This window comes from Pseudophryne corroboree, chromosome 3, assembly GCF_028390025.1.
Source record: "Pseudophryne corroboree isolate aPseCor3 chromosome 3, aPseCor3.hap2, whole genome shotgun sequence".
Classification (NCBI taxonomy): Eukaryota; Metazoa; Chordata; class Amphibia; order Anura; family Myobatrachidae; genus Pseudophryne; species Pseudophryne corroboree.
This window is the reverse complement of record NC_086446.1, coordinates 602,097,917-602,118,772: the sequence shown is the minus strand read 5'-3', so window position 1 is coordinate 602,118,772 and position 20,856 is coordinate 602,097,917. Positions and strand designations below refer to the sequence as shown.

Genomic DNA, 20,856 nt, shown 5'->3' with positions numbered 1-20,856 from the left:
TTTTTCTGGAAGAAAATCAACAGAGCCGAGATCTGTATCTTAATGGAGCCTAATTTTAGGCCCATAGACACTCCTGCTTGTAGGAAATGCCGAAATCGACCTAGTTGAAATTCCTCTGTTGGGGCCTTTTTGGCCTCACACCAAGCAACATATTTCCGCCATATGCGGTGATAATGTTTTGCAGTAACATCTTTCCTGGCTTGAATCAGCGTAGGAATGACTTCCTCCGGAATGCCCTTTTCCTTTAGGATCCGGCGTTCAACCGCCATGCCATCAAAACGTAGCCGCGGTAAGTCTTGGAACAGACAGGGCCCCTGCTGCAGCAGGTCCTGTCTGAGCGGCAGAGGCCATGGGTCCTCTGATATATAGTTTCTTGAAGTTCTGGGTACCAGGCTCTTCTTGGCCAATCCGGAACCACGAGTATCGTTCTTACTCCTCGCCTTCTTATTATTCTCAGTACCTTTGGTATGAGAGGCAGAGGGGGGAACACATAAACCGACTGGTACACCCACGGTGTTACCAGAGCGTCCACAGCTATCGCCTGAAGGTCCCTTGACCTGGCGCAATATCTTTTATAGCTTTTTGTTGAGGCGGGACACCTTCATGTCCACCTGTGGCCTTTCCCAATGGTGTACAATCCTTTGGAAGACTTCTGGATGAAGTCCCCACACTCTCGGGTGGAAGTCGTGTCTGCTGAGAAGGTCTGCTTCCCAGTTGTCCACTCCGGGAATGAACACTGCTGACAGTGCTAACACATGATTTTCCGCCCATCGGAGAATCCTTGTGGCTTCTGCCATCGCCATCCTGCTTCTTGTGCCGCCCTGTTGGTTTACATGGGCGACTGCCGTGATGTTGCCTGATTGGATCAGGACCGGCTGGTTTTGAAGCAGAGGCCTTGCCTGACTCAGGGCATTGTAAATGGCCCTCTGTTCCAGAATATTTATGTAGGGAAGTCACCTGACTTGACCAAAGTCCCTGGAAGGTTCTTCCCTGTGTGACTGCCCCCCAGCCTCAAAGGCTGGCATCCATGGTCACTAGGACCTAGTCCTGTATGTCGAACCTGCGGCCCTCTTGAAGATGGGCACTCTGCAGCCACTACAGTAGAGATACCCTGGTCCTTGGAGCAGGGTTATCAGCCTAATGCATCTGAAGATGCGACCCGGACCACTTGTCTAACAGGTCCCCCTGAAAAGTTCTTGCATGGAACCTGCCGAATGGGATTGCTTCGTAGGAAGCTATAATTTTTCCCAGGACTCGCGTGCAATGATGCACCGATAACTGTTTTGGCTTCAGGATGTCTCTGACTAGAGATGACAGCTCCTTGGCTTTCTCCTCCTGGAGAAACACTTATTTCTGGTCTGTGTCCAGAACCATCCCCAGGAACAGTAGATGTGTCGTAGGAACCAGCTGTGACTCTGGACTGTTTAGAATCCAACCGTGCTGTTGTAGCACTTTCCAAAATAGTGCTACCCCGACTAGCAACTGCTCCTTGGACCTCGCCCTTATAAGGAGATTGTCCAAGTACGGGATAATTAAAAACTCCCCTTTTCGAAGGAGTATCCTCATTCCGGCCATTACCATGGTAACACCCTCGGTGCCATGTACAGTCCAAACGGCAGAGTCTGGACTTGGTAATGGTAATCCTGTACCACAATCTGAGGTACTCCTGGCGAGGATAGTAAATAGGGACATGCAGGTAAGCATCCTTGATGTCCCGGGATACCATGTAATCCCCCTAGTCCAGGCTTGCAATAACCGCCCTGAGCGATTCCATCTTGAACTTGAATTTTTTATGTATGTGTTCAAGGATTTTAAATATAAAAAAGGGTCACACCGAAACATGCGGTTTCGGTACCCCAAAACCGTGTGGAATAGTAACCCCGTCCTTGTTGGAGTAGGGGCACCTTAAGTATTACCTGCTGGGAATACAGCTTATTAATTGCCTCTAGCACAGCCTCCCTGCCTGAGGGAGTTGTCGGCAAGGCATATTTGAGGAAACGGCGGGGGGAAGACATATCGAATTCCAGCTTGTACCCCTGAAATACTACTTGAATGAAACAGGGATCCACCTGTGAGCAAGCCCACTGATCGCTGAAATTTTTGAGACGGCCCCCCACCGTACCTGGCTACACCTGTGGAGCCCCCGCGTCATGCTGTGGACTCAGAGGAAGCGAGAGAAGAATTATGATTCTGGGAACAGGCTGACTGGTGCAGCTTTTTCCCTCTTCCCTTGTCTATGTACAGAAAGGAAGCGCCTTTGACCCGCTTGCTTTTCTGAAGCCGAAAGGACTGTACCTGATAATACAGTGCTTTCTTAGTCTGTGAGGAAAATTGAGGTAAAAATATTTCTTCCCAGCTGTTGCTGCGGATACGAGGTCCCAGAGACCATCCCCAAATAACTCCTCACCCTTATAAGGCAGAATCTCTATGCGCCTTTTAAGGGCAGCATCACCTGTCCAGTGACCGGTCTCTAATACCCTCCTGACAGAATGGACATTACATTCATTTTGGATGCCAGCCGGCAAAATGTCCCTCTGTGCATCCCTCATATATAAGACGACGTCTTTAATAGGTTCTCATGTTAGCAAACTAGTATGTTTGACAGGGTCACCGACCACGCTGCAGCAGCACGCTCTGCAGGTTTCAGTCTAGTACCTGAGTGTGTAAATACAGACTTCAGGATAGCCTCCTGCTTTTTATCAACAGGTACCTTCAAAGTGGCCGTTCCTAAAACGGCAGTGCCAAACCTATTTTGACAACCGTGTGAGCGCCTTATCCACCTTAGGGGATATCTCCCAGCGTAACTTATCCTCTGGCGGGAAAAGGTACGCCATCAGTAACTTTTTAGAAATTACCAGTTTCTTATCAGGGGGAACCCACGCTTTTCACACACTTCATTCATTCATCTGATGGGGGAACAAAACACTGCCTGCTTTTTCTCCCCAAACATAAAAACCCATTTTTAGAGGTCAATGTCAGAAATGTGTAACACATTTTTTATTGCCGGGATCAAGTCACGGATGTTCCTAGTGGATTGTGTATATGTCTCAACCTTGTCGACACTGGAGTCAGACTCCGTGTCGACATCTGTGTCTGCCATCTGAATGAGCGGGCGTTTTTGAGCCCCTGATGGCCTTTGAGACGCCTGGGCAGGCACGGGCTGAGAAGCCGGCTGTCCCACAGCTGTTACGTCATCCACCCTTTTATGTATGGAGTTGACACTGTCGGTTAATACCTTTTACCTAACCATCCACTCTGGTGTCGGCCCCACAGGGGACGACATCACATTTATCGGCATCTGCTCCGTCACTATATAAGCCTCCTCCTCAAACATGTCGACACAGCTGTACCGACACACCGCACACACACAGGGAATGCTCTGACTGAGGACAGGACCCACAAAGCCCTTTGGGGAGACAGAGAGAGAGTATGCCAGCACACACCAGAGCGCTATATAATGTGGGGATTAACACTATAACTGAGTGAATTTTCCCCCATAGCTGCTTGTATATACAATATTGCGCCTAAATTTAGTGCCCCCCCCCTCTCTTTTTAACCCTTTGAGCCTGAAAACTACAGGGGAGAGCCTGGGGAGCTTTCTTCCAGTTGCACTGTGAAGAGAAAATGGCGCCAGTGTGTCTGAGGGAGATAGCTCCGCCCCTTTTCCGCGGCCTATTCTCCCGCATTTTTATGGATTCTGGCAGGGGTTAAAATACATCCATATAGCCCTGGGGGTTATATGTGATGTATGTTTGCCAGCCAAGGTGTTTTTATTGCTGCTCAGGGCGCCCCCCCCCAGCGCCCTGCACCCTCAGTGACTGCAGTGTGAGGTGTGTATGAGGAGCAATGGCGCACAGCTGCAGTGCTGTGCGCTACCTTGGTGAAGACTGATGTCTTCTGCCGCCGTTTTTCCGGACCTCTTCTTGCTTCTGGCTCTGTAAGGGGGACGGCGGCGCGGCTCCGGGACCGAACACCAAGGACTGGGCCTGCGGTCGATCCCTCTGGAGCTAATGGTGTCCAGTAGCCTAAGAAGCCCAATCCGGCTGCAAGCAGGCGAGTTTGCTTCTTCTCCCCTTAGTCCCTCGCTGCAGTGAGCCTGTTGCCAGCAGGTCTCACTGAAAATAAAAAACCTAATTCTATACTTTCTTTCTAGAGGCTCAGGAGAGCCCCTAGTGTGCATCCAACCTCGGCCGGGCACAAGATCTAACTGAGGCTTGGAGGAGGGTCATAGTGGGAGGAGCCAGTGCACACCAGGTAGTCATAAATCTTTCTAGAGTGCCCAGCCTCCTTCGGAGCCCGCTATTCCCCATGGTCCTTACGGAGTTCCCAGCATCCACTAGGACGTTAGAGAAAAGCCAATTGAAGCAGATACAGCAGCTAGGAGTGTTACTTTCTGTGGAGAGGCACAATTGCAGTGGTTTGCCTTGTTCAAATTGATACCTGGATGATATCCAGTGATTAGCTGCTTCAATTGGGATACAGAATTATTGAGATACAGAATATCACAATAAAAATATGTAACATTGTTTTCACACGTTCTTTTGTTTATCACACTATTGATTTCTTCCTAATATTTGTTCTCCCTCCTCCATTCTAGGAGCTAAAAGTCCCGGCAGCCAGGCGTTATGTAGCTCCTAGGCACACAGCGGCCACTACATATGTAACTCTTGTTTCAGAATTTTGACTGTGGACACAAGATCCCGCTGCAGCGGTCTTCCTCATGTATACTAATTTGGTTCATTCTTAAATAATGCAGATATTGGGGGTAATTCCAAGTTGATCGCAGCAGGATTTTTGATAGCAATTGGGCAAAACCATGTGCACTGCAGGGGAGTCAGATATAACATGTGCAGAGAGAGTTAGATTTGGGTGGGTTATTTTATTTCTGTGCAGGGTAAATACTGGCTGCTTTATTATTACACTGCAAATTAGATTGCAGATTGAACACACCCCACCCAAATCTAACTCTCTCTGCACATGTTATATCTGCCTCCCCTGCAGTGCACATGGTTTTGCCCAATTGCTAACAGAATTTCTGCTGCGATCAACTTGGAATTACCCCCATTGTCTCAGCACTTACATGTCTGTAGAGCGTTTACTAGGTAATAGTAGATGTGACTCTCTGCAGATATTGGTTGGAAATATATAAAGTATTATTTTGGAATAATGATTTCCAATGTATATCTTACCTCATATGGGTGACAGCTATTCAAGAGTGTAATAATTGTATGCTGTATGCCTACGGATAGGGATACAGCTATACAGCACGTCTCAGAGATGATCTTCCTGACAGGTGGAAGGTGTGCGGGAGCATGGTGCTGCAAATCCATATGCCCAGGTTGCGCCCAAGTTTTAAACTACATCCCTTATGCACAAAATCACGTTTGCAATGCAGTATCATTTAAAATGGTAAATCCTATGTAATACAGGATAACCCTAATCAAAGCATAGTCTAAGCCCAGGACGCACCAATCAGTGGCAGTGGGGTGTTTGCAAGCAGCCAATCATAAGTGAAGTGCTAGATCCAGCAACAGTTATTATCATTTGGTATTTGCACCAGTGTGACCACCTGCACATGATCCTTCTGTTCCAGGCGCATTTCTTTTTCCCGGACTGCCTTACTGTACATGGCATACAACAGAATGCTCACCTCCTGCCCCAACCCACTCATTTTGCTGTAAGCCCGCAGGCGTATTTGGTAGAAAATCATAAATTTGCATGAGTGCTCATGTATTCGCACACAGTTGTGGGCAAGGTGGATGGCAAGTACCAGGAGGGCAGTTGGCTGATGTGCCAGTACAGCATGATCGAACAGCTCTGTCTCCTGGAGCTCTGATTGGCTGGCAGAGAGACGGGGGCATGCCGTGAGGGCACGCCTCTGTGAGGCATGGTCACATCCCCGTGAGGTGTGGCTATGCGCCTTTTCCATCAATTCCACCATGCCCAACGTGTTTATGCATGCTTTTAATAATTATAAATATTTACTAACCATATTTCAATGCAACTATGAGCAGCATTAAGAGGATTGTACATTTTCCACTGCTTGGTGCTAATTAGACACAAATGAGCAGGCGTTCAACAAAAACACACAGTGAAATGCAATGCAAGTTCAATGCATGTAAGAGAATACACACATCTGCTGTCTCATTTGGTACAATCAGTTTTATTTTCACATCTGTTCAGAAGTAACTTGACTTAGAAACAACAATTTTAATGTCTGTGTCAGTAGCATAAGAAACAATCTGATAACCTACATACATCCCTGCCTCATACAGGCCATTGTGTCTGGACTACTGCACTATTCATGCACATAACAAAGGCCTAAGTCGCCCACGGCTTTAAATTGCTGCCCGACTGCTATCAAGCATCAAATCAAAGCAACTGCAGCCACATTACACCCATTCCCTGATTCCCAGTAAAATATTTATTACAAAGAATACAAGTTCAAGGTTATCTAAGGGCAATATTTGTTCTGTAAATTCATTCTCACCTACAGATGCCTGCAGAAGGCCTTCCCTTTCCCTATACTACACTGATACTCCAGGATGGGGGGGGGGAAGGCAACATCGCATATTTTCCTACTCACCCCTATGGAAAACTATGCAGTGTTGGCAGTCATGAGTTGCTGACATATTGGGAATGCCGATAACTTGCGGTTACTGCTCGGAATTAAATTGCTCCTAGGAGTTATACCAACATCCTCACCGCACCATCTCTCTGACTGTACTTAGTGTTCACGCTAGGTGCACAGTGCTGACCTCTATCATAAAGTATCTACACACATACTGTAGCACAATTCATTTCTAAAGGTCCAATTATGAAAGTGAGAAAAGTGGCGGTTGCCATGGTATGGAGCAAAGGCAGGGAGGGAACCTAGACCTAAAGAAAAAGTGTAAAGGGCCCTACACACACGGCGATGTGCGGCCAAGGTGCTCGACGGCCCATACGGCCGGCGGGCGACCCGGCGGCGGGGTGAAGTTTCTTCACTCCCCCCGTCACCCGGCTCCATAGCAGTGCATGCTAATATGGACGAGACTGTCCATATTGGCCTGCATACATAAGCGACCTGGCACCAATGATGAACGAGCGCGTGGCCGCACATCGTTCATCGTTGATGACTACACACTGAACAATATGAACGAGTTCTCGTTCATTAATGAAGGAGAACGTTCATATCGTTCAGTGTTATCTGCCAGTGTGTAGAACCCATAAGCCTAACATTTCCCAAACATTAATATGCAATATTATGATCTATTATCAAGCAGTGGGGGTTTTACGGGCAGACAAATACAATACAACACTCTCTCCCAATGTGTTTTTCTCATTTCACGCTTTGTCTTAAACTATGAAATCTAATTAGTTCTAAGTTTAACACAGTGAAATGTATTAGATAAGGTTTCAGATCTTTGGTTGATATAAGGATTTATTTGTATCTGCGTGAACACAGATAGATGGATATACTGTAGAAGCCATCCTAATGCAATACTTCCAGTATGACTGCACAACAAAGATTCAACTAGGCTACGTACCCATCTCATCTTTGCCAGCGAGACTATAAATAGAAGGACTTACAGGCAAAGCGTTCACCTTCCAGCCAAGATGTTTGGGAAATTCTAGAACAGAAGTGAGAGTTGGCAATAAGTTTGTGATCCAAAGCACGACTTACGCAAGAGACTGTGCTCCCGAAGCCATCTGCGCAGCTGGCTTACAGTAACCTCAGTCACTTTCCTGTGTACACTAGAGTATTTCTAGATCAGTGAACTTTTGCTTCCTTTGTAGAAATGTAGTAACATGCAAACAAATCTGTTCAAGCTAAATTAAAATATAAAACGGATAGAGGTCTGATCAGTGTTTTGTACAGTTCATGATGTAACACTTCTCTTTAAATCTCAAATTTGTAAGAGCCTAATACAGAGATTTACAGCATGTTTCCAGAGGACTGCATAACTTGTGCCCAGAAGGTAGCAATTCTCACTTCTCCACACCTGTACTTGGTGTAAAGTAGGGAGGCCAATCCCGGGATTGGGATCGGCGGGATCCCGAGATTCACGGGATTATACTGCGCATGCGCGGCGGCAGGAGGGTGGTTGTGTAAGTAATAGTACTTACCAATATTAGGCGGGCGGCAGTCATGAACAAGTTGAACGCGGCGGCATTTCAATTGTAGCGCCGGCCGCCAGCCAATCAGAGCTGGTGGACCGGCAGCCAATCAGGGAAGCTGCAGCAGCAGCCAATCAGGAGCGACTGCTGCGGCTTCTTCCCTGATTGGTTGCCGGTCCGCCAGCTCTGGTTGGCTGGCGGCCGGCGCTTCATTTGAAATGCCGCCGGGTTCAGTGTGTTAATGGTTGCCGCCCGTCTAATAGTAAGTACTATTACTTACACCCACCCTCTCTCCCTCCGTGCAGTCAGTGCTCCCTATACAGCCTTCCTCCCTCCCGCGCCGCTACCAACCCTCCCTGCCGCGACCTACACCCTCCCTCCTGAGTCCTGCACCGCTACCTACATTCTTCCTTCCTCCAGCACCGCTACATACACCCTCCCTACCTCCCGCACCGCTACCTACACCCTCCCTACCTCCCGCACCGCTACCTACACCCTCCCTACCTCCCGCACCGCTACCTACACCCTCCCTACCTCCAGCACCGCTACCTACACCCTCCCTCCAGCGCTGCTCCCTACAACTTTCTCTGATCCATACTGCAATCCCGGGATTGACCGTTTTTCAATCCCGAATCCCGGGATTAAAAAAACGGCCCGGGATTGGCCTCCCTAGAGTGAAGCACAGCCATCTCCCAGTGCAGCTAAATATTAAATGTCAGAACTGACCTAAGCATTGTGCTTGCACTTTTTCTACAGCAAAAATGGCTAAGCAAATAATCTGCTTTCTTTGCTGACCTTGACTCAATGATATGGTAGTGTGCGGGCCTAAAAGGAGGGCTAGCAGAGTCATTCAGAGATGTCTACAGACAGCGTACACCTGCATCAGCTGACACCGCATGTGTGTTCTTTTATAACCCTTAAATGTCAGAATACCTGAGCAAATCTGCACCTCTATGGGGTGGCGAGCACTTTTGTGTGAATTCCGGCCACCGTAAAGTGCGGCTGCTGCCGCGATTACTCACACCCACGAGATCATCGCGGTTAATTTGACTGATCCAATTATTTTGATTTGGACTGGGCATATTTTCGGGAGCAACAGAAGGTCATATGATCGCCCAAAAGCCAATCTGAGTGCAGTACTCAGAAATTCACATACAAACATGTACTCTTATGGGGTAATCTACGGTAGAGAAACAAACACAAAAGGGAAGTCCTTAAAAATGTGGCACTGTTAACAAACCACATATGCCAGAAATAAATATATAAAAATGTCCACTCCGATCTAAAGTTTATCATTACAATTGGTAGGCGGGAACTTAAAGAATTAATAAGGGTATCCAATTGCCAGAGAAAATTTTTCAGACGGGGGATTTTCGCATTGTTTTTTATTTTTTTTAATTGCAGGTTTTTGTTTCAGGCTATTCAATTAGCCCACATTTTTCTCTTTGTCCGAAAAACGTATGTTTTTCATGTGAAATCACATATGATCAGCGAAAAGATGCAGACCTGTGTGTTTTCACTTCCTCAGCTGGGGGGACAAAAAGGCTTCTCGCCGTGGATTTGGTTTTGCCTGCCTCAAAATCCCTGATAATGTCACAACTGAGGGCCTGAGCTGACGGGAGGCAGCCTCAGTTGTAGGGGCTGAGATGTACCGGAACCTGGGAGGTTGTATCAGACCCCTGGACATGTAAGTAACATGAATAATAACTGCCCGAAGGCGTGACCACGACAACTTAGATAAAAGTCAATGATGTTTATTATGACAACTCCGCATCACAGCAGCAATAAAAGAAAACGTAAAAGTCAGCAAAGAATAAATACAGTTCCTGAGTACTACAGCATGGCAGGAGCCACAGGGCACTGGTAGTGTGAGATAGTTCTTATGATCTTCTAGATGGAAAGTCCTTACCAGGCCCGGCTGTAGCAATGGAGATAACCCAGGATTGTACCAGCTGGTGTTCCAGGAAGAGCTGGGTTGCTGAAGGTAAAACAGCTGCTGTGGATACTGGCTGGAACCAGACTGTTGTTAGCACGGAGTGGATACTGGCTGGAACCAGTTAAATAATAAATGAACTTTGGGAGCGATGAAATGTGAACTGAAATGTAGAACTTGAGAGCGGAGAAATAATAATTCCGGTGGAGAGTGGTAAAGTGTAGAAAGGACACCGGCCCTTTAAGGGAAGCTGTACTCTGCTGGAAGCTGAGGCTGGAAGCAGGTAGTGTTGTAGCTGGAAACAGATGAATCCACAATGGATTGGAGAGTCAGGCTACACCGCAGGTGGAATGCTGGTGCGGGTCTCTATGGTGGAAGTCTTGAGACAGGAGCTGGAACCTGGAAGACAATCATAGAAGAGAGACAAACAGGAACTAGGTTTGACAACCAAAGCACTGACGTCTTCCTTGCTCAGGTACAGCTTACTTATACCTGCAGCAAGGAAGGGGTTGGCTAGGCAATTATGCAAATCAACAACACAGACAGCAGATTGGTGGAAATGATCAGATGACAGAATCCAAGATGGCTGCGCCCATGCAGACACTTGGAGGGAAGTTTGGTTTGTAATCCATGTGGTCTGGGAAACAGTAATGGCGGCGCCGGCCACCGGAGACAGGAGACGCCAGGCTGATAGATGCACATTTAACCACGCGGGCACAGCGGAGGCCGCGGCTGATGAAAAGACCACTCTGTATGTGGAAACTCAGGAACAGCGGAATCCGGTCCTGGAACGCTGAGCCCGCCTTAGGAGGCATCTGAAGGGTAAGTAATGGCGTCCAGATACCCGGATCGTGACAGCACCCCCCCCTTTAGGAGTGGCCCCAGGACACTTCTTAGGCTTTAAAGGAAACTTTGCGTGGAAATTTCGGACCAAGGCAGGAGCATGGACGTCAGAGGCATTGGTCCAAGAGCGTTCTTCAGGACCATAGCCCTTCCAGTCAATGAGATACTGAAGTTGACCGTAACGGTGACGTGAGTCCAGGATCTTGGCCACTTCATACTCAACGCCTCGTTGAGTTTGGACTTTCGGAGTTGGTGGAAGTGAGGAATGAAACCGATTCAAGATTAGCGGTTTCAACAGGGAAACATGGAATGTCCTGGGTATTTTTAAGAAGGGAGGTAACTGGAGTCTGTAAGCAACAGGATTGATGACTTGATCAATTTTAAAAGGACCGATGTAGCGAGGTGCAAACTTCATACTGGGAACTCTTAACCTCAAATTCTTCGTGGATAACCATACCCGATCACCGACCTTGAGAGCAGGAACTGCTCGACGCTTCTTATCCGCAAACTTCTTGTACCTGAACGATGCCTTGAGCAGAGCTGATCGTACGCTCTTCCAGATATTGGCAAACTGATGCAAGGTGATATCCACTGCGGGAACAGAAGTTGCTGGAAGCGGTTGGAACTCAGGGACTTTAGGGTGGAATCCAAAGTTGGTGAAGAATGGTGTTGAGGAAGATGAAGAATGATACTGGTTGTTATGACAGAACTCGGCCCAGGGAAGTAATTGAACCCAGTCATCTTGAGAGGAGGACACATAGATGCGGAGGAAGGCCTCCAAGTCCTGATTCACCCTCTCAGTTTGACCATTGGTCTGAGGATGGTAAGCCGTGGAAAACTTTAACTTGACTTGGAGGACTTGACATAAACTTCGCCAGAATTTGGCTGTGAATTGAACTCCTCGATCTGAGATAATTTCTTCTGGAAGACCGTGGAGTCGGAAGATCTCTTGTATGAATACTTGAGCCAACTTGGAAGCTGACGGAAGACCGGTGAGAGGAATGAAGTGTGCCATCTTGGTGAACCGGTCAACTACCACCCAGATGGTATTGAACTTGTTGCACATGGGCAAATCTGTAATAAAATCCATCGACAAATGGGTCCATGGTCGACGGGGAACAGATAGTGGAACCAGTTGCCCCGCAGGCGACTGGCGGGATACTTTATGTTGAGCACACTTTGGGCAAGATGCAATAAACTCCAAAACGTCCTTTTTCAGAGTTGGCCACCAATAGGACCTAGAGATAAACTCCAGGGTTTTTTGGATACCTGTATGTCCGGCAAAACGGGAAGCATGGGCCCAATGCATGAGCTTCTTCCTTAGTGTCGGCTTCACAAAACTTTTCCCTGATGGGGGCGTAGAGTCCATCCCTACCGTGGAGAATGCCAACGGATTTATAATAGGATGCTTGTCTGAAGACTCTGACTCATTTTCTTGCTCCCATGAGCGGGAAAGGGCATCGGCCTTGCGATTCTGAGAGCCCGGACAGAACTGGAGTTTAAAGTCGAACCTGGAAAAGAAAAGTGCCCATCTGGCCTGACGAGGGTTGAGACATTGTGCGCCTTTTAGATATAGAAGGTTCTTGTGGTCTGTAAGGATGGTGATTGAATGAGAAGCTCCCTCCAACAGATATCTCCACTCCTCTAGAGCGAGCTTGATGGCTAGCAACTCCTGGTCGCCAATGGCATAGTTGCGCTCCGCTGGGGAGAACTTCCGTGAGAAGAAACTGCAAGGATGTAAATGACCATCTTTAGCCCTCTGAGATAACACCGCTCCTACTCCAACGGAGGAGGCATCCACCTCTAAGATGAAAGGAGAGTCGATGTCAGGCTGTTTCAGGACAGGTGCAGAGATGAACCTCTGTTTTAAAAGATGAAAAGCTTGCATGGCTTCTTCAGACCACTTGGACGGGTTAGCACCCTTCTTGGTGAAAGCAGTAATAGGCGCCACAATGGTGGAAAAGTCTCGTATAAACTTTCGGTAATAATTGGCGAACCCTAAGAACCTCTGGACCCCTTTGAGGGTTAAGGGTACCGGCCAATTCTGGATTGCTTGTAGTTTCTCAGGATCCATCTCTAGTCCGGAACCGGACACAATGTACCCTAGAAACGGAATGGACTTGACTTCAAAGACGCATTTCTCTAATTTGCAGTAGAGATGATTGACACGGAGACGGGACAGAACCTCCTTTACCCAGAAACGATGTTCCTCTAAATCGTTAGCAAAAATGAGGATATCATCTAGATAGACCACGACATGACGGTATAGAATGTCTCTGAAGATCTCATTGACGAAATGCTGGAAGACAGCTGGAGCATTGCTCAATCCGAAGGGCATGACGAGGTACTCATAATGTCCGTCACGGGTGTTAAATGCGGTCTTCCACTCGTCACCCTCACGGATCCGGATGAGATTGTATGCACCTCTCAGGTCCAGCTTTGTAAAGATGGTAGCTCCGCTAACTCTGTCAAAGAGCTCAGTAATCAGGGGTAAAGGATAGCGGTTCTTGATGGTAATGTCGTTCAAACCTCTGTAGTCGATGCACGGCCGCAGACCACCATCTTTCTTCTTTACAAAAAAGAAGCCTGCGCCGGCTGGAGAAGAAGAAGGTCGAATGAACCCCTTTGCTAGGTTCTCTTTAATGTATTCCTCCATAGAATGTGTCTCGGGGAGAGACAACGGATAAGTTCGGCCTCGAGGTGGAACCTTCCCTGGAACGAGATCAATCGGGCAGTCCCATTCTCTATGAGGAGGAAGGATATCAGCAGAAGCTTTACTGAACACATCCGTGAAATCTTGATATGGAGGAGGTGGAACATCAGACGACCTGGGGGAGGAAGAACAGACAGGCAACACTTTAAACAAACATGTCTTAGTACAGGAGGAACCCCATGCCAGGATTTGCGTAGTCGTCCAATCAATTGTAGGATTGTGAAGACGGAGCCATGGAAGGCCCAGGACCACAGGATGTGTGGCTCTTGGAATCACTAAAAATGAAATAAGTTCGGAATGAAGAACTCCCACTCTCAGACGAACTGGTAGAGTCCTTAGAGAAATAACTGTATCAAAAATTTTACTGCCATCCACAGCAGTTAAGGAAAAGGACGAAGGAAGTCTCTCGGTGGGTAGGGACCACCGTTTAACATAGGCTTCAGTAATAAAGTTCCCAGCTGCTCCGGAATCCAGGAGGGCAATGACGTTCTGATAACGTTGAGCAACTTGAAGCGAGACTGGGAGGTTACAATCTTGAGGAGATGGAGAGGAGATCATTACTCCTAGCCGGCCCTCTCCTTGGCGAGCTAGGATTTGGAGTTTCCCGGACGTTTGGGACAGGCATTAATGGTGTGAGACGGAGCTGCACAATACAGACAGAGAAACTCGGAGAGACGTCTTCGGCGCTCAGCAGGAGTTAAACGGGAACGGCCAATTTGCATGGGCTCATCTTTAGATGGTGACAGTTGGCGAGGAGGAGGAGCAGAAGATTTTGGAGCAGATGATCTTCCACGCTCAGTTGCTCTCTCTCTGAAACGTAAGTCAACTTTCGTACAAAGTGAGATTAGCTCATCTAACTTGGAGGGTAAGTCTCTGGTAGCTAACTCATCTTTAATACGCTCGGATAAACCATGCCAGAATGCAGCATACAGGGCCTCGTCGTTCCATGCCAGTTCGGATGCCAGGATCTGGAACTGTATAAGATATTGTCCTACAGTACGTGATTCCTGGCGTAAACGGAGAATCTCAGACGAAGCTGAAGTTACCCGGCCTGGCTCGTCGAAGATGCGCCTGAATGTTGACACAAATGCAGTGTAAGAAGATAGCAGGGTGTCGGACCTCTCCCATAACGGTGATGCCCAATCAAGGGCGGAGCCACTGAGAAGAGAGATGATGTAGGCAATTTTTGTACGGTCACTGGGAAAATTGCCAGGTTGTAGCTCAAACTGAATCTCACACTGGTTGAGAAATCCCCTGCAGAATCTTGGAGATCCGTCAAATTTTGCTGGCGTTGGAAGATGAAGACGTGGAGCAGAAATGGGTAAGGTGGGTGGGGTTATAGCTGGAGTCACTGTGGCTGACGCACCAGACGCGCCTGATCCACGGAGAGTTGTCTGAATCCCATCCAGCCGAGTAGAGAGATCCTGGAGACAGCGGATGATGTGGCCCTGTGCAGCCTCCTGATGTTCTAGTCGGGCTGCCAGTTCTTGCATCGGCCTGGCCGCTTGATCCTGGTCTCCGGCTGGATTCATTAGGTCAGTGCTTACTGTCACAACTGAGGGCCTGAGCTGACGGGAGGCAGCCTCAGTTGTAGGGGCTGAGATGTACCGGAACCTGGGAGGTTGTATCAGACCCCTGGACATGTAAGTAACATGAATAATAACTGCCCGAAGGCGTGACCACGACAACTTAGATAAAAGTCAATGATGTTTATTATGACAACTCCGCATCACAGCAGCAATAAAAGAAAACGTAAAAGTCAGCAAAGAATAAATACAGTTCCTGAGTACTACAGCATGGCAGGAGCCACAGGGCACTGGTAGTGTGAGATAGTTCTTATGATCTTCTAGATGGAAAGTCCTTACCAGGCCCGGCTGTAGCAATGGAGATAACCCAGGATTGTACCAGCTGGTGTTCCAGGAAGAGCTGGGTTGCTGAAGGTAAAACAGCTGCTGTGGATACTGGCTGGAACCAGACTGTTGTTAGCACGGAGTGGATACTGGCTGGAACCAGTTAAATAATAAATGAACTTTGGGAGCGATGAAATGTGAACTGAAATGTAGAACTTGAGAGCGGAGAAATAATAATTCCGGTGGAGAGTGGTAAAGTGTAGAAAGGACACCGGCCCTTTAAGGGAAGCTGTACTCTGCTGGAAGCTGAGGCTGGAAGCAGGTAGTGTTGTAGCTGGAAACAGATGAATCCACAATGGATTGGAGAGTCAGGCTACACCGCAGGTGGAATGCTGGTGCGGGTCTCTATGGTGGAAGTCTTGAGACAGGAGCTGGAACCTGGAAGACAATCATAGAAGAGAGACAAACAGGAACTAGGTTTGACAACCAAAGCACTGACGTCTTCCTTGCTCAGGTACAGCTTACTTATACCTGCAGCAAGGAAGGGGTTGGCTAGGCAATTATGCAAATCAACAACACAGACAGCAGATTGGTGGAAATGATCAGATGACAGAATCCAAGATGGCTGCGCCCATGCAGACACTTGGAGGGAAGTTTGGTTTGTAATCCATGTGGTCTGGGAAACAGTAATGGCGGCGCCGGCCACCGGAGACAGGAGACGCCAGGCTGATAGATGCACATTTAACCACGCGGGCACAGCGGAGGCCGCGGCTGATGAAAAGACCACTCTGTATGTGGAAACTCAGGAACAGCGGAATCCGGTCCTGGAACGCTGAGCCCGCCTTAGGAGGCATCTGAAGGGTAAGTAATGGCGTCCAGATACCCGGATCGTGACAGATAAGTGTCGGCATCTAGGCTAAATGGATAGCACCGGGCGAGGTTATCAGTGGCTAATAGGATACTGCCCATAGTGTTTATTTACTTTAATTTTGAATAACAATTTTTATCCATTTTTGGTCTACTCCATTATTACAGAACGCCTTCCGAACCGTGTGGTGAATATATAAGAAACACACACTGGACAGTGTCCTAAACTCTGATTACTAGGCTTATACTTGCCACAAAAATGCTGATCCAGTCCACACTGCATAATGAATCCGTGGTCGGTACAACAACACATGTGAAAGGATGAATTGGACAGAGCCACTTAACAGCCAGTGGCCACACAAGTTCTTAACTCACACAGATGTGGCTACTGGCTGAAGAACTTTTTTGAACTCTCCCTATTTTCTTTGGCATAGTTTTTTTGTTTTAAAGCTGAAGTTACATTTTGGACAGTGATAATGTAAATGTCTGTGTTTTACATACAGTTTCCATACAACAACAAGCTGCTCAGGCTAAGGTCGTGTCCTATAGATATTTGCAAATGCCATGTTTTTACAGCCACAAATATTTTATACTTGGAACTTAAGTTTAGTAACACATAGGATTCCTCTGATATGCTGTAAGCTTTAGCAGTGACAGGGGAAGTAGAACTTCCCATTGGCAATGTTTCATTATTTGGCCTTAAGAAATGCTTGTGCAGAACTAGTTGAATTAGCCCAGCTCATACTTACCTACTCTCCCGGAAGCTGCGGGAGGCTCCCGTTTTTTGGGGTAGACCCCCGCACCCCCGGAAGAGTGGGCAGGTCTCCCGCATCCTGCTCGCACCCTAGTGATGTGAGCAGGATGGAGAGATAACCTTCCGCAATCGTGGGTCCGTCGGGTGGAGAAGGGGTTAAAATGACGCAAATTGCGTCATTTTAGCCCCGTCCCTTCCAGCGGACCCACTGCATTTCCCGAGGTGGGGGCGGGGCTTAGTGATGTCACAGTCCGCCCCCGCCCCCCGAAGACACTGCAGCGTCTCCTCTCCGGGCTTCTCCCGGAGAGGAGAAATAAAATGTAGGGAAGTATGGCCCAGCTTTGTATAGATAATCAGTGTATTATAGCAAATATAGGGCCTGATTCATGTTTGTAAGTAATACAAAAAAGCAAACTGGGCCAAACTACAGTATGTTGCACTACAAGTGGGGCAGATGCAACATGTGCAGAGAGATTTAGATTTGGGTGGGGTGTGTTCAAACGGAATTCTAGCGGAAAATGCATTTTGTGAGTTCATGAGAATGTAATAAGCAATTGTCTAGGAACCAGTAACATCACTAAGACACTTATGGGCCGATTCAGTTACCTGCGATGCTTACTGTGTGGGATAGCTCTGAGTTTAGCTCCCCGGAGCTATTCAATTATGAGTCAACTAACCCACAGGTAATGTGCGTTAACCCATAGATTCCGCATTAAGTACCAGAATCTATGGCGTTTAAATCAGATTTTTCCTCACAGCTCCCGAGGCTGCGAGGAAAGATCCATGTTAAGTGCATCCTCTGGGGCTTAACGTGCAGGATAGCGACCCTTCATTGAATAGCAGGGTACACCCTGTGGCTAATTGAATCTGGCCCTCCGTAAACACAATGGATGATGCATGACACATATTTACCAGTCACTCATTCCTAGGGATTTGTTCAGCTATATAGTCACGAATTTTGGATCAGCCCTCAAAATGACTGCTTCCACTGTGTGCGGAGGTGGCAGCGATATGAATGTTATCAATTTTTGTAGATGGGGTTTAAATATTAAATATATAAGTCTTGGTTAACTTTTTAACTCTGTGTAAGATTGTATTGAAAGTGTTTTAAAGGTAAAAAGCTTCAGAAGACCACATTGATTGTTACATACTACACTATACTTCAGGTCTTAATTATGTACACCATACTGTAGAACAGCTTCTAAAAATACGGAGGATATTTAAAATAATCTGGTGTATGTGCTCATTGCATCTGTGATGCCATACAATCTACATTATAAACTAGATTGCCTAGTTTGTGTAGTCACAGATTGCTCTCCTTGCTGCAATTCCACAAGTGTCATGTATTACAGAGTGGGACCTTTATGATTCTAGATGTGTGTTTTTGTCTATTGTCTAAGATCACAATGGTTAGTATCAATGAGAGCCTGCTGTATTGAATGTTTAGCCACAATGACTTTCCAGTGGATGCTATTTACAAAAAACAAACAAATTGTGTGTGTTGGTATATCTAAGCAGGTAGTAATTTAAACCTCACAAGGGCGAATCTGGCTGCCTGCTTAGTGCAAATCTCCAGAGGGAATATTGATAAAGAAAACAGGACATAAGAAAATACATAAACATTTTTTTTTTTTTTTTTTAAACACTGTTGCCGACTTTTGCCTGTACATAAAGTAAGTGATAAAACAACACACATGGTCGCATTTATTATACTTTTACAATAGTTGGAAGCCAGATGTAACGCTGTCTTTCTGTTTTTCTCGGAACAGGTGACGTGAATGAACCTTGTACAAACCCACAGATGTCTGTCAGTCAAGCTAACTGCAATCCAATTATAGCATAGCATTTGTGTGGCAATTCAGCAAGCAGCTAGACATAGGGGAGATTAGAGGACCGAAGCAAGCAGTATTGGGGAATCTGTGCATCAGCAGGCCACAGGATCAGCGTTGCTGTGTGTCACTTCATGGGAATGGGTTCAGTATGCACAAATTCTGCACATACATTAATCCCAGCAGATCATGTGATCAGCAGCCTTCTCTCTGGGGACTGCACACAAAGCCAGTTGTTTCTTTCCATGCTGCAGTGATGTCATTATTTTCCTCTAGGTTACAAGCATCTAAAGCACAAATAACAAGTCCACGGCCCCCTGGGTAAACACGTTGTACATTTGCATCACATCATGTTCCCATACAGTGCTTTGTCACCTATTCCATACAGCACTAGGCTTAAAGCTAGCACCCACTGTTATTATGATAAAGACAAAGGAAGCTGCCACATTTCTCGCACCAAACGAAATTGCATATCTCTTTGGGCAAGTGCAAAGCAGCCAAAAAACATGCAGAACAAAGAGCCTTTGTTGATGGTAGGAGATGGTATTGGAATCCCGAGAGATATAGTGTCAACACTCAACACAACTCCTTTCAATTACTGTACAATTCAATACAAAAGATGTGTATATTTACTGCTGCACCTGCCCTGAAATCACTACTGTCCTACACATAACACTCTCCAGTAAATGTATCGTATCATCTGTCAATGGAGAAACATAAAACAACTTTAAAATACAAATATGTACAGGAATACCAATCAATGTATTTAGTGCTACAATTACAAAGTCTTTGAATAAAGACTAAAATCAGTGTTCCATCAAAGGACACAATGATAAATGCATCACTATCTATGCACAAAAGAATGTATAACACAGAACTCCTCTGCCAATGTCACTGTGGAGCAATATGCAAAGTGGGAACGATGAAAAGGCCACTTACTCCTGCAAGTGGTGTCAGTCAAATGTTTTGTTCTGGCACACAATATCCCCAGCAGGTAAATAATAAATCAGTGAGAATTCTTCTTTTCACACAAGCATTCCCCTACCTGAAGCTTCATTTTCCAACATGAATGCATCAGTGTATCCTTGTTAGAGCTTCCTCCTCTTGCATGGCTCCAGTAATCCAGACTAAAGGGATGAAGTCTGTGCACATCTGTTATCTGCCCTACATTTGCCTGTAGAGGGAGAGGAAAAGTTGACTTGCCTGGGCTTGTTAAAAGCTGACCAGGACTAGTATAGAGGAGAGTGCCTGTCACACTTCCTCCAGCTGATTCTTGTGAGAAGAGGCAATGGATGAATGATGTATGTGATCCTCTTTATCCGCCTTCCAGGCCCGCTGCCCCCGCCTCCAACTAGAGATCTCAAAGACTACACAGAGCCTTCCTGAGCTGCGAGGTTACAGACAGTTCTGTGTTGGCAACAGCATTAAAAATGCAGCATCAGAACAAAGGGGGTCATTCCGAGTTGTTCGCTCGTTATTTTTTTCTCGCAACGGAGCGATTAGTCGCTAATGCGCATGCGCAATGTCCGCAGTGCGACTGCGCCAAGTAAATTTGCTATGCAGTTAGGTATTTTACTCACGGCATTACAAGGTTTTTTTCTTCGTTCTGGTGATCGTAATGTGATTGACAGGAAGTGGGTGTTTCTGGGCGGAAACTGGCCGTTTTATGGGAGTGTGTGAAAAAACGCTACCGTTTCTGGGAAAAACGCGGGAGTGGCTGGAGAAATGGAGGAGTGTCTGGGCGACTGGGTGTGTTTGTGATGTCAAACCAGGAACGACAAGCACTGAACTGATCGCACTGGAAGAGTAAGTCTCGAGCTACTCAGAAACTGCACAGAGAAGTCTTTTCGCAATATTGCGAATCTTTCGTTCGCAATTTTGAGAAGCTAAGATTCACTCCCAGTAGGCGGCGGCTTAGCGTGTGCAAAGCTGCTAAAAGCAGCTTGCGAGCGAACAACTCGGAATGA

The 20,856-nt window shown here is 46.8% G+C and overlaps 1 protein-coding gene across 5 annotated transcripts in view; it reads right to left on the bottom strand.

Moving 5' to 3' along the window:
• The window catches only part of MARCHF8 (membrane associated ring-CH-type finger 8), a 493,920-nt gene that overhangs the window by 142,334 nt on the left and 330,730 nt on the right, over positions 1–20,856 (bottom strand). For 3 of the 5 annotated variants that reach the window (XM_063961500.1, XM_063961499.1, XM_063961504.1), the window contains one exon: positions 19,935–20,063. The exons of the other annotated variants lie outside the window; for them this stretch is intronic. In XM_063961500.1, coding sequence (XP_063817570.1) covers positions 19,935–20,063 — 129 coding nt within the window. The remainder of the gene's footprint in view (positions 1–19,934; positions 20,064–20,856) is intronic. 5 annotated transcript variants of the gene reach the window in all.